At 44.7% G+C, this 15,735-nt stretch overlaps 1 protein-coding gene across 1 annotated transcript in view; it reads right to left on the reverse strand.

The window, feature by feature from the left end:
• Positions 1–15,735, reverse strand: part of LOC120044235 (bone morphogenetic protein receptor type-1B-like) — a 28,313-nt gene that overhangs the window by 5,411 nt on the left and 7,167 nt on the right. Inside the window, exons 2-4 of the mRNA XM_038988842.1 lie at positions 1,849–2,008; positions 1,461–1,563; positions 1,042–1,144 (exon numbers count right to left, since the gene is read on the reverse strand). Coding sequence (XP_038844770.1) covers positions 1,042–1,144; positions 1,461–1,563; positions 1,849–2,008 — 366 coding nt within the window. The remainder of the gene's footprint in view (positions 1–1,041; positions 1,145–1,460; positions 1,564–1,848; positions 2,009–15,735) is intronic.

The raw sequence follows: 15,735 nt of genomic DNA on the forward strand, positions 1-15,735 counted from the left end.
TCTCTTGTTCCTATCTCCCCTGCTCCCCTCTTCTCTTGTTCCTATCTTCCCCTGCTCCCCCCTTCTCTTGTTCCTATCTCCCCCTGCTCCCCTCTTCTCTTGTTCCTATCTCCCCCACCTCCCCTCTTCTATTGTTCCTATCTCCCCCACCTCCCCGCTTCTCTTGTTCCTATCTCCCCCACCTCCCCGCTTCTCTTGTTCCTATCTCCCCCTGCTCCCCTCTTCTCTTGTTCCTATCTCCCCCACCTCCCCTCTTCTATTGTTCCTATCTCCCCTGCTCCCCTCTTCTCTTGTTCCTATCTTCCCCTGCTCCCCCCTTCTCTTGTTCCTATCTCCCCCTGCTCCCCTCTTCTCTTGTTCCTATCTCCCCCACCTCCCCTCTTCTATTGTTCCTATCTCCCCCACCTCCCCTCTTCTCTTGTTCCTATCTCTCCCTGCTCCTCTCTCAGTGTGTGGTCGATCACATCCCCTTCCTGAATCTCACAGATCCGGTGTCACACTGACATCGCCATGGCAAATCCTGAAGCCCAGTGCTGCCCTTTCTGCCAGCCTTTCTGCCAGCCTCCTGTAAATCATTCCCACACATACTGTACACATTAAGAAAGACACACACACAGAAATGATCTCATTTTACAATTTGCCACATTTGACAAATCAATTTGTCTTTGTGTGTGTGCGCGACTGTTGGTGTGTAGCTAGAGGAGTGACAGATGGACAGATATCTCACATCCGTGGCGGGGCAGGAAACTCAAGCAGGCCCTGGGGAGAGGCTGTCCTTTTCATTAGAGGGTGAGAGAACAAGCCAAGCCTGCTGGCTCCATTTCATCTGCCTCCCTCTGCCTCTCCCCAGCTTCCCCCGTCTCCTCCTGCCCCAGAGCAGCACACGCCACTCCAGCCAGCACTACACTGTGGTTTGTAACAGTTTAAACTGTTACTACCCATCCCACCCCTGTGCAGGCTGAGGGAGCCCACTCTGAAAGCCACCCGCGCACAAGAGGACAGAGTTTCAGTGTGTTGACTGGGTGGAATTGTGTGTCTTACCAGGGGTCGTCAGTGGTGGTAAAGTAGGATGCAGGTCTGTATTGCAGTAGTCCTGGTCTGTACAGCACTCCACAGCCCTCCTCCGATGGGGACCTCCGTTGTCCTGTTGTGGCACACCATAAACACACTGCTACATCTACACAACCCTAATGACTCAACAACAGTTTGAAGGACTAGAGGGTTTTTACAATGTTGCTTATTGATGGTGAAGAATCTGTGTTCGACACAAGGCTGGTATGACATATTGCTGTCATTGTACATAAGGTCTGATTTTAAGAGATTGCTTGGAGAGATGTAGTGAGTCATAGATGGTTTATAACGACTTACACGAGCTTATACATTTGGTTTACCTGTGCTTCTACAGTGACTGCCTGCACTTCATGGCTTTGCCATATACGCCACACACACAGCATACTTACCCTGCACTGGAACTCTAAGCCTACCAGCCCCAGACATCCAGAGGTCAGCACAGGGAGACTTCCCTCTTCTTCCTCCACCATGGTGAAGCAACAACCATCAGTCCTGAAGAGATACCATGATCATCACCACCACCACTAGCCTCATCATTACATCTTGATCATCACCACCACAAGCATCACCATCATCCATTGTCAACAATCTTTCAACATAATATGAGAGGATTTTACTATCTCAGCTATTTTATAATGACACATTTCATGGTGCTGAGAAGGTTATATCAACAATCTAAATCTAATGTAATAAACACTATGTGTGTGTGTGTGTGTGTGTGTGTGTGTGTGTGTGTGTGTGTGTGTGTGTGTGTGTGTGTGTGTGTGTGTAACATACCTGCAGGTATTGTTGGAGTCTTCAGAACAGTGAGGGTAACAGTGACACCAGAGGAGCCTCTGTGCTGGAGCCGGGGCTGTACTCCCACCCTCCTCCTTCCTGCTGTCTGACCTGTCTCTTACAGGGTTCCTCAGTAGCACTATGGTATCCAACACATTGGCTACAGGGACACAGAGAGGGGACAGACCAGGTTTAGCGCCAGGACAGACCAGGCTTAGAGCCAGGACAGACCAGACATAGACCCATGATAGACCAGACAAACAGTAGCAGTCAAAAGTTTGGACACACCTACTCATTCAAGGGTTTTTCTTTGTTTTTACTCCTTTCTACATTGTAGAATAATAGGGAATATCTCAAAACTATGAAATAACATATATGGAATCATGTAGTAGCCAAAAGTACTAAACAAATCAAAATATATTTAAGATTTCTCAAAGTAGCCACCCTTGGCCTTGATGACAGCTTTACTATTGGCATTCTCTCAACCAGCTTCACCTGGAATGCTTTTCCAACAGTCTTGAAGGAGTTCCCACATATGCTGAGCACTTCTTGGATGCTTTTCCTTCACTCTGCGGTTCAACTCATCCCAAACCATCTCAATTGGGTTGAGATCAGGTGATTGTGGAGGCCAGGTCATATGATGCAGCACTCCATCACTCTCCTTCTGGTAAATAACCTTTACACAGCCTGGAGGTGTGTTGGATCATTGTCCCGTTGAAAAACAAATTATTGTCCCACTAAGCGCAAACCAGATGGGATGGCCTATCGCTGCAGAATGCTGTGGTAGCCATGCTGGTTAAATGTGAATTGAATTCAAAATAAATCACTGACAGTGTCACCAGCAAAGCACCCCCACACCTCCTCCTCCATGCTTCACGGTGTGAACCACACATGCGGAGATCATCCGTTCACCTACTCCGTGTCTCACAAAGGCAGCTTTAAAAAAAAAAAAAAAAGAACATTTCAACTCATCAGACCAAAGGACAGATTTCCACCAGTCTAATGTCCATTGCTCGTGCTTCTTGGCCTAAGCAAGTCTCTTCTTCTTATTGGTGTCCTTTAGTAGTGGTTTCTTTTCAGCAATTCGACCATGTAGGCCTGATTCACGCAGTCTCCTCTGAACAGTTGATGTTGAGATGTGTCTGTTACTTGAACTCTGTGAAGCATTTATTTGGGCTGTAATTTCTGAGTCTGGTAACTCTAATGAACGTATCCTTTGCAGCAGAGGTAACTCTGGGTCTTCTTTTCCTGTGGTGGTCCTCATGAAAGCCAGTTTCATCATAGCGCTTGATGGTTTTTGCGACTGCACTTGAAGAAACTTTCAAAGTTCTTGAAATTGTCCGTATTGACTGACCTTCATGTCTTAAAGTAATGATGGACTGTCGTTTAGCTTTGCTTATTTGAGCTGTTCTTTCCATAATATGGACTTGGTCTTTTACCAAATAGGGCTATCTTCTGTATACCACCCCTACCTTGTCACAACACAACTGATTGACTCAAATGCATTTGGAACAAAATAAATTCCCCTAATGAACTTTTAACAAGGCACACCTGTTAATTTAAATGCATTCCAGGTGACTACCTCATGAAGCTGGTTGAGAGAATGCCAAGAGTGTGCAAAGCTGTCATCAAGGCAAAGGGTGGCTACATTGAAGAATCTCAAATATAAAATATATATTTGTTTAACACTTTTTGGTTACTACATGATTCCATATGTGTTATTTCATAGTTTTGATGTCTTCACTATAACTCTACAATGTATAAAATAGTAATAATAAAGAAAAACCCTTGAATGAGTAGGTGTGTCCAAACTTTTGACTGGTACTGTAGACCCAGGACAGAGCAGACATAAACCCAGGACAGACCAGACATAGACCCAGAACTGACCAGACATAGACCCAGGACTGACCAGACATAGACCCAGGACTGACCAGACATAGACCCAAGACTGACCAGACATAGACCCAGGACTGACCAGACATAGACCCAGGACTGACCAGACATAGACCCAGGACAGACCAGACATAGACCCAGGACAGACCAGACATAGATCCAGGACAGACCAGACATAGACCCAGGACAGACCAGACATAGATCCAGGACTGACCAGACATAGACCCAGGACTGACCAGACATAGACCCAGGACAGACCAAACATAATTATATGGACACTGTCATTCAAATGGCTGCGCCAACCTTGCAGTAAAACTTAAGTGCACACATAACTAAGGTAAATTAAAGTTAGAGTAAATCAATGCTACCGAACGTGACACTTTCTCCACTCTTCAACTCACTCTTTCCAGACAGGCTTGAAAAATCTAAACGCCTTAGCACTGTCGCCATAGCAACGTAGCCTCAGAAACGGTGACAGTGTCTGGTGAAAGCTACCCTGCTGTTCTTTTTCTGGCCTCACCTCAATGTTCCTGCCTGAGACTGGAACAGCAATGCCCTGCTAGGGCTACACTTAGTACACACAGCAAGACTGGAGAACTCTCACAAGAAATACCTTGTGCTCTGTGTGTGTGTGCGTGTGTGTGTGTGTGTGCGTGCGTGCGTGCGTGCGTGCGTGCGTGCGTGCGTGCGTGCGTGCGTGTGTGGCGGTCTCAAGAGCAGTTCTGTAACGAGTGTGTGGCATGTCGTTTCAATATCCAAGGCCATATATCTCACACTCGTTTTGGCAGAGCAGCTCAATGGAAACGTTGCAGCTACCTTTGTTTACGATGTTATAGAGCCCCCAAATGAATACTTATACCTCACTATCAATATGAGCAGTATATCCTATACATGAATGAATACAACCCAAAACAATTATAATGTTCTATGAATATTCATACGGTGTGAATATGTTGTTGGAGACCACCTTATTAAGTTGCCATTTTATATTTACAATAGGGAATATAAAACATGAACGATCTAAGTGAACAGTATTTCATTGTGTTTTTTATTGATGTGTGTGTTTGTAATGCGCAGGGCTCATTTAAAAAAGAGACTTGGTCTCAATATGACACCCTGTTAAAGTAAAGGTTAATAAAATAAAACATATAGCAGCTTTAACGTTTTAGTACTCTCTCCCAGTCCCAACCATCCTACCTGTGAGTGAGTGAAGAGTGAGTGAGTGAGTGAGTGAGTGAGTGAGTGAGTGAGTGAGTGAGTGAGTGAGTGAGTGAGTGAGTGAGTGAGTGAGTGAGTGAGTGAAGTGAGTGAGTGAGTGAGTGAGTGAGTGAGTGAGTGAGTGAGTGAGTGAGTGAGTGAGTGAGTGAGTGAGTGAGTGAGTGAGTGAGTGAGTGAGTGAGTGAGTGAGTGAGTGAGCGAGAGAGAGCGAGAGAGAGAGCGCGAGAGAGAGCGAGAGAGAGAGCGCGAGAGAGAGAGAGACTTTTAACAGGTATTTTAACAGGACTCAGCCAGTGTTGCTGTGGGTTATCCAGCAGAGACCAGCTACACCCTCACAAGTGTTTCATCCAAACTACAATAACAGAATAGGGTAGGCTCAACCACGGAGCAAAACAAAGTTCTGCTCATATACTTTAGTAGAACAACTGGGCCCTCGTGTTGCCAGTGGACCGTACCTTCTCCCCTCTTAGCCTTTCAGCCATTCAGCCTGCTACACCAGAGAGAGCCGGTATAGGGCTCAGAGCACCTCGACTAGTGACTACAACAACCTTCAGAGAGGCAGCGGTCATCAAGCCTATATTACACTATGTTACAAGTCTCATATGAGTAATAATAAACACAAAGTGGTCATGACTGATGACAATACAGAGAAAACAGACATGCTCTATTTGTCATAAGCGCTATATGATTCCACTTACTGCAAACCAGCGCAATGATGGACCAAGACTTAAATGGTCACTGTTTGTGCTCCATGGTAATGCTATTAAGAGGAGGAGGAGGAGTGAGCTTAGGTCATCCAGAGCATGAACTACTGCACCACAGTCTCCCTGTAGGTCCTAAACCAACATCCCCACTCCAGCCAGCCATTAACAGTAATATGTGTATCCACTTACACTGAGGTAAATATTGTGTTCGTTACTACCTCGACCCTGCAAGTGTTAACAGTACCTCTCTGACCAGTTGTTTGTTATTCAGCTGCTTATACACAAATCCACTATTGTGTTTTGATTATGAGAAATGTATGTGCCAGTATTATAGTCTTGGGCTCCCGAGGGGCACAGCGGTCTAATGCACTGCATCTCAGCGCAAGAGGTGTCACTGCAGTCCCTGGTTCTAATTCAGGCTGCATCACATCTGGCCGTGATTGGGAGTCCCATAGGGCGGCGCACAATTAGCCCAGCATCGTCCGGGTTTGGCCGTCATTGTAAGTAAGAATTTGTTCTTAACTGACTTGCCTAGTTAAATAAAGGAATACATATAAAATAATAATTCTCATCCTGAGTAGACACCTGACAGGAACATTCTTCACCATTTCTACAGAGACTCAATCAATTCCCAATGAATTCTATTGAGTATCAGACAGCCACTATTCAATAGAGTAAGTACAGTTGGACCAATGGCCACCATGGGCCCCTGTTGTCCAAGAGCCAATCAGATGAGAGGTGGGGGCAGTATGGGAAGAGATTGATCAGTTTATTGTCTGGATGGAGGGCCCATAAGAACCCCTAGGTCATGTCATGTCCCCCTCCATTATCTGTCTCTCTTCCCCTTCTCTCTCCTTCCCTCTTTTTCTCTCTTTATCATGATGCTATTGGCAGACGGTATTGATCTAGTATTGATCCAGGCAGTCATAGTAATTCATTGCTTTGGTCAATGGCAGTCAGTTCATCAGCCAAATAAAAAACAAAACTTTAAATCTGGACAAGACATTTTCAGTACAGTAAAGTCAGTACAGACCAGGTTTTGGAACTGGTTCAGGGAACTGGTTTGAGGAACAGAATCAAAAACAGGACAGTGATCTACATTGTTTTGGAGCAGAACCGTTATTTTAAAAGCATGGGAACTGGTTAATAACTCTATTTTAAGTTCCGTTTTTTTCCCCCGCATTTTTTTCCAGTCCCACAAAAAACTTAACAAAGTGCCTATGCAAAACCCTCAAGGTGTCACTCAGAAACGTATTGCAGTGTCCACCTGCCAGATTAAAATCTTTGCCAATGTGTGTGTGTGTGTGTGTGTGTGTGTGTGTGTGTGTGCAGGCTACTTGCCCCTCCCCCTAATGTAGCCTACTGACGTTACAAGTGTGATTCAGAAATGAAGTAGAACACATTTTGAATTAGATAAGAATGCATTAACTTTTTAAATGATAGATAAGGATACAACAGTTATCACGTTTCACATAGGATTTTATTCACTACATTTGAAATCTAGTGCCACTCTGCACACACAACCTTGTTAGCTAGCTAGCTCTTGTCCAACATTACGCCAACTCTCGGATGTTCAAAGACATTCAAAGTTCCTTCATAGAAGGAATATAATTTTGTGGGCCTAATTCAGATAATGCATGTTATAACAAGATGCCAAGCGCTTCAAGCCAAGCCTCTTCCCCCACCCTCTCTCGCTCTCTCCCCACCCACAAAATGTCAGTCAGACCTCACGCCCTATACTGGTCTGTCCAACGCATGTAAACAACTATAGCTTGCCCGCTCCATATAGCAAGCTACTCTATCGGCACTGAGTGGTGAAGTAATTTAGTGTCGAGCTAAATGTAAAAAAATATATATTTCAGAGGTTGAAAAAGTTACAGAAAGGAACTATATAAACCGTTATTTTTTACCGGTTCAGAACATTATTCAGTGGAATGGGATGGAAAAAATAATAGTTCTGTTCAGAACGAAATTCCGGTTCCAACCCCTGGTACAGACGTAATATTATGTAAATAGGCAACAGTACAGCCTTGGTACGGTATGCTGTAAGGACTAACTGTAACCATTGAAAACAGTTCGGAAGTGTGTGTGTGTGTGTGTGTGTGTGTGTGTGTGTGTGTGTGTGTGTGTGTGTGTGTGTGTGTGTGTGTGTGTGTGTGTGTGTGTGTGTGTGTGTGTGTGTGTGTGTGTGATTCATGAGTGCTGAATCAGAAGAGAGCTGAGCAGACACATCCAGTCAGTGTGTTCCTTTAAGAGCAGCACACTCCGTCCACTCTAATCTAACCACCCTGTCAGAGGAGGGGTCTGGGCCCATGGCTGTGGCCTTGGATGCACTGACTATCACACATTCCTTTTCATGTGTATATCTGTTGTGCATAAGAAGGTACCCTTTTATGAGTTTATCAGGGCTGTGACTCTGTCCAGATTGTTTTTTGTTTTATAGAAACTCACGTAAAGGCAGAGCAAGGGGGACAGAATGGACAGAGACTCCTTTTTCCCACTGCTGCAGGCTGGCTACAGGAAAGTTCCATCCATTCCAAGTACCTGTTGTCATTTTTCCTGCGAGGGAAAGATAACCCCCTTTGGCATAAAACAGGGAAAATCCCAGACCCCAGGGATAGAGGCATGGAGTAAAACTACAGGCTGGGAGAGCTGCTTAGTCTCTCACTAAGATCCATTTGATCACACACTACTGTACCTCTCTCCATGTACAGTCTACTCCCCACTTCTTATGGACTCACTGAGTGATTGGGGGCTGCTGTTTCGGGGGGGGGGGGGGGGGGGGGATAGACTGTACATTTCTGCCCTTGGGGAGACAGGGTTCCCTGTCTGAGCAGACCCATGGCCCGGTATAGAGCACACTGACTCAACCCTATATATTACAGGACTACATGCCTACTCCCTTGGCCTCTGGTTGGTTTAGAGGTCAAAACAGAGGCTGTTAAGGGTCCATGGTTGAGTTTGGGTCACCTCCTTGGGGCAGATAGAGAGAATGTGCTTGGGGGGCGTCTGCTGGGGTGTGTAAGGGCAAGTTTGTTAGGTTTATTGGCCAGTGGTTACTGTATGTCAGCCAGGTTTTTACAGAGTATATGGGGTGTAAACACAGCAGGAGGGGTAGGTAGGTAGACTCCATCTCTGTTAAATTAATTCTGTTTAATACACACTCCTTTAACAAAGGGGTTCTCTTTCTATATCTCTCTAGTATAGAATGTGTCAAGTGAGCGAACCCCAGCAAGTGTTCTGAGCACTAACTTCTCTATTTAGCTCCCTCTGCCCCTCTATACTGGTAATGTAGTCCTTATACTGCAGCTTTTCTCTGCAGACGCTCTTGAACACTTCTCACAAAGGCTGAATGGTTTAGCCATAACCCCAAAGTCTCAAGCAGACCCAGTAATAAAGACTGAATAAAAACATATCTCCCTCTCACACCACTCTCTCTCTCTCTCTCTCTCTCTCACACCACTCTCTCTCTCTCTCACACCACTCTCTCTCTCACACCACTCTCACACCACTCTCTCTCTCTCACACCACTCTTTCTCTCTCACACCACTCTCTCTCTCTCACACTACTCGCTCTCTCACACCACTCTCTCTCTCTCACACCACTCTCACACCACTCTCTCTCTCTCTCACACCACTCTCACACTACTCTCTCTCTCTCTCACACCACTCTCTCTCTCTCACACTACTCTCTCTCTCTCACATCACTCTCCTACTCTCTCACACCACTCTCACTCTCACACCACTCTCTCTCTCTCTCTCTCTCTCTCTCACACCACTCTCTCTCTCTCACACTACTCTCTCTCTCTCACACCACTCTCTCTCTCTCACACCACTCTCTCTCTCTCACATCACTCTCTCTCTCACACTACTCTCTCTCTCACACCACTCTCACACCACTCTCTCTCTCTCACACCACTCTCTCTCTCTCTCTCTCACACCACTCTCTCTCTCTCACACTACTCTCTCTCTCACACCACTCTCTCTCTCTCACACTACTCTCTCTCTCTCACACCACTCTCTCTCTCTCTCACACACCACTCTCTCTCTCTCACACTACTCTCTCTCTCACACCACTCTCTCTCTCTCACACTACTCTCTCTCTCTCACACCACTCTCTCTCTCTCACACACCACTCTCCCTCTCTCACACCACTCTCTCTCACACTACTCTCTCTCTCTCACACCACTCTCTCTCTCTCTCACACCACTCTCCCTCTCTCACACTACTCTCTCTCTCTCTCACACTACTCTCTCTCCCTCTCACACCACTCTCTCTCTCTCACACCACTCTCACACCACTCTCTCTCTCTCTCTCTCCCTCACACCACTCTCCCTCTCTCACACTACTCTCTCTCTCTCACACACCACTCTCTCTCTCTCACACTACTCTCTCTCTCTCTCAAACTACTCTCTCTCTCTCACACCACTCTCCCTCTCTCACACTACTCTCTCTCTCTTACACCACTCTCTCTCTCACACCACTCTCACACCACTCTCTCTCTCTCACACCACTCTCACACTACTCTCTCTCTCTCTCACACTACTCTCGCTCTCTCTCACACTACTCTCTCTCTCTCACACCACTCTCACACTACTCTCTCTCTCACACTACTCTCACTCTCTCTCACACTACTCTCTCTCTCTCACACCACTCTCACACTACTCTCTCTCTCTCTCACACTACTCTCTCTCTCTCACACTACTCTCTCTCTCTCACACCACTCTCACACTACTCTCTCTCTCTCACACCACTCTCACACTACTCTCTCTCTCTCTCACACTACTCTCTCTCTCTCACACTACTCTCTCTCTCTCACACTACTCTCGCTCTCTCTCACACTACTCTCTCTCTCTCACATTACTCTCACACTACTCTCTCTCTCTCACACTACTCTCACTCTCTCTCACACTACTCTCTCTCTCTCTCACACCACTCTCACACTACTCTCGCTCTCTCACACTACTCTCTCTCTCTCACACCACTCTCTCTCTCACACCACTCTCACACTACTCTCTCTCTCTCTCACACTACTCTCTCTCTCTCTCTCACACTACACTCTCTCTCTCTCACACAAACAAACACACACACCAACACTTCTTATTGTATTACACACTGACAAACACACACACCAACACATCTTACTGTATTACACACTAACAAACACACACACCAGCACTTCTTACTGTATTACACACTGACAAACACACACACCAACACATCTTACTGTATTACACACTGACAAACACACACACCAACACTTCTTACTGTATTACACACTGACAAACACACACACACCAACACTTATTACTGTATTACACACATACCAACACTTCTTACTGTATTACACAATGACAAACACACACACCAACACTTCTTACTGTATTACACACTGACAAACACACACACCAACACTTCTTACTGTATTACACACTGACAAACACACACACCAACACTTCTTACTGTTTTACACACTGACAAACACACACACCAACACTTCTTACTGTATTACACACTGACAAACACACACACCAACACTTCTTACTGTATTACACACTGACAAACACACACACCAACACTTCTTACTGTATTACACACTGACAAACACACACACCAACACTTCTTACTGTATTACACACTGACAAACACACACACCAACACTTCTTACTGTATTACACACTGACAAACACACACACCAACACTTCTTACTGTATTACACACTGACAAACACACACACCAACACTTCTTACTGTATTACACACTGACAAACACACACACCAGCACTTCTTACGGTATTACACACTGACAAACACACACACCAGCACTTCTTACTGTATTACACACTGACAAACACACACACCAACACTTCTTACTGTATTACACACTGACACACACACACACCAACACTTCTTACTGTATTACACACTGACAAACACACACACCAACACATCTTACTGTATTACACACTGACAAACACACACACACCAACACATCTTACTGTATTACACACTGACAAACACACACACCAACACATCTTACTGTATTACACACTGACAAACACACACACACCAACACATCTTACTGTATTACACACTGACAAACACACACACACCAACACATCTTACTGTATTACACACTGACAAACACACACACACCAACACTTCTTACTGTATTACACACTGACAAACACACACACCAACACTTCTTACGGTATTACACACTGATAAACACACACACCAACACTTCTTACTGTATTACAAACTGACAAACACACACACCAACACTTCTTACTGTATTACACAATGACAAACACACACACCAACACATCTTACTGTATTACACACTGACAAACACACACACCAACACTTGTTACTGTATTACACACATACACACTGACAAACACACACACCAGCACTTCTTACTGTATTACACACTGACAAACACACACACCAACACATCTTACTGTATTACACAATGACAAACACACACACCAACACTTGTTACTGTATTACACACATACACACTGACAAACACACACACCAGCACTTCTTACTGTATTACACACTGACAAACACACACACCAACACATCTTACTGTATTACACAATGACAAACACACACACCAACACATCTTACTGTATTACACACTGACAAACACACACACCAACACTTCTTACTGTATTACACACTGACAAACACACACACACCAACACTTCTTACTGTATTACACACTGACAAACACACACACCAACACTTCTTACTGTATTACACACTGACAAACACACACACCCACACTTCTTACTGTATTACACACTGACAAACACACACACCAACACTTCTTACTGTATTACACACTGACAAACACACACACCAACACTTCTTACTGTATTACACACTGACAAACACACACACCAACACTTCTTACTGTATTACACACTGACAAACACACACACCAACACTTCTTACTGTATTACACACTGACAAACACACACACCAGCACTTCTTACTGTATTACACACTGACAAACACACACACCAACACTTCTTACTGTATTACACACTGACAAACACACACACCAACACTTCTTACTGTATTACACAATGACAAACACACACACCAACACTTCTTACTGTATTACACACTGACAAACACACACACCAACACATCTTACTGTATTACACAATGACAAACACACACACCAACACTTCTTACTGTATTACAAACTGACAAACACACACACCAACACATCTTACTGTATTACACACTGACAAACACACACACACCAACACTTCTTACTGTATTACAAACTGACAAACACACACACCAACACATCTTACTGTATTACACACACACCAACACTTCTTACTGTATTACACACTGACAAACACACACACCAACACTTCTTACTGTATTACACACTGACAAACACACACACCAACACTTCTTACTGTATTACACACTGACAAACACACACACCAACACTTCTTACTGTATTACACACTGACAAACACACACACCAACACTTCTTACTGTATTACACACTGACAAACACACACACCAGCACTTCTTACTGTATTACACACTGACAAACACACACACCAGCACTTCTTACTGTATTACACACTGACAAACACACACACCAACACTTCTTACTGTATTACACACTAACAAACACACACACCAACACTTCTTACTGTATTACACACTAACAAACACACACACCAACACTTCTTACTGTATTACACACTGACAAACACACACACCAACACATTTTACTGTATTACACACATACACTGACAAACACACACACCAACACTTCTTACTGTATTACACACATACACACTTACACACACACACACACACACACACACACACACACACACACACACACACACACACACACACACACACACACACACACACACACACACACACACACACACACCAACACTTCTTACTGTATTACACACTGACAAACACACACACACTTCTTACTGTATTACACACATACACACTGACAAACACACACACAAACACGTCTTACTGTATTACACACATACACACTGACAAACACACACACATTTCTTACTGTATTACACACATACACACTGACAAACACACACACCAACACGTCTAACTGTATTACACACATACACACTGACAAACACACACACCAACACGTCTTACTGTATTACACACATACACACTGACAAACACACACACAAACACTTCTTACTGTATTACACACATACACACTGACAAACGTACACACCAACACACCAACACAAGCATTTAGGAGTTAATACAAGAAGTTATAAGGCTCAGATAGACCTTTCATTAAAGTTAACTCAACAGGAGTGAGATGTTATTTGATCTTAGGGTCTGACAGTCTGAAGGCTAACTGTGAAGAAGAGAGAGAGAAAGAGTGTGAAAGTGAACAAGACGGAGAGAGAGAGAGAAACAGAGATAGAGCAAAAGAGAGAGAGGAGAAATAAAGAGAGAAAGAGAAAGAAAAAGAGGGAAAACCAACAAAGACAGAAAGACAGAGAGTGAAAGACAGAGACAGAGAGAAAGAGATAAGTTCCTCCAGGTGGTGCCAGAGTAAATCACCTCCTCAAAGGAGCCATCTTCCCAGAACACCCTCTTACCCTCGCCCTCTGACCCTATGGGGGTCTCCAATGCACCGCCGAGCTGCCACCCTGTCATACATCCTACATCATCCCCCATCCCTAACCCTTCAAACCCTCCCCCCTCCTCCTCCCCTCTTAACCCGCCTTAACCCCTATAGGCTTCAAAGGATCCTGACACACACACACACACACACACACACACACACACACACACACACACACACACACACACACACACACACACACACACACACACACACACACACACACACACACACACACACACACACACACACACACACAATGGTATGACAGGCAAATCAAACCCTTCCCTTGTATCAATCATCCATCCTCCACCGTGACTGGTCAGGTCGACCCCAACCTTCTCCTCAGAGAGAGGCTCTGTTTCCCCCTACCTGATGCCTGACACCCATCCACACCATGGACCCTCACCAATCTGTTCTGTGTTTGGTGGGCCTGATCAGGGCCTGACTAGAGAGGTGTTACCCTGGGGATAGAGGGGCTAGGGGTGCACCCTGGGGCTCCTGCCACCTTCCACCTGTGGAACTAATGTCCCAGCAGATTTACTGGGCGCACATCAAGGGAGCCCCTTCGACTCGTTCCCCTAGACACACACTGTGTCCCCCCTGAAACCTCTTACCCCCATCCCCTCTTCACCGGCCCAGAACTACCACTCACACCAAGCACTAACTGTCAGGACTTAATGGATGAAAACCTTCCACATGTCTAGAGAAAGGAGAACCACAGAGCCATGCATTTCACTCTCAATATGCAGACTAAAATGTCTGTCACCAGCAGGTCACTTTGCATGTACAGTTGAAGTCGGAAGTTTACATACACCTTAGCCAAATAGATTTAAACTCAGTTTTTCACAATTCCTGACTTTTAATCCCAGTAAAAATTCCCTGTCTTAGGTCAGTTACAATCACCACTTTATTTTAAGAATGTGAAATGTCAGAATAATAGTAGAGAAAAATGATTTATTTCAGCTTTTATTTCTTTCATCACATTCCCAGTGGGTCAGAAGTTTACATACACTCAATTAGTATCTGGTAGCATTGCCTTTAAATTGTTTAACTTGGCTCAAACGTTTCGGGTAGCCTTCCACAAGCTTCCCACAATAAGTTGGGTGAATTTTGTCCCATTCCTCCTGACAGAGCTGGTGTAACTGAGTCAAGCTCGTAGGGCTCCTTGCTCACACACGCTTTTTCAGTTCTGCCCACAAATGTTCTACAGGCTTGAGGTCAGGGCTTTGTGATGGCCACTCCAATACCTTGACTTTGTTGTCCATAAGCAATTTTGCCACAAATTTGGAAGTATGCTTGAGGTCATTGTCCATTTGGAAGAGCCATTTGCGACCAGGCTTTAACTTCCTGACTGATGTCTTGAGATGCTGCTTCAATATATCCACATAATTTTCCTG

Source organism: Salvelinus namaycush, chromosome 3 (assembly GCF_016432855.1).
Source record: "Salvelinus namaycush isolate Seneca chromosome 3, SaNama_1.0, whole genome shotgun sequence".
NCBI classification, from domain to species: Eukaryota; Metazoa; Chordata; class Actinopteri; order Salmoniformes; family Salmonidae; genus Salvelinus; species Salvelinus namaycush.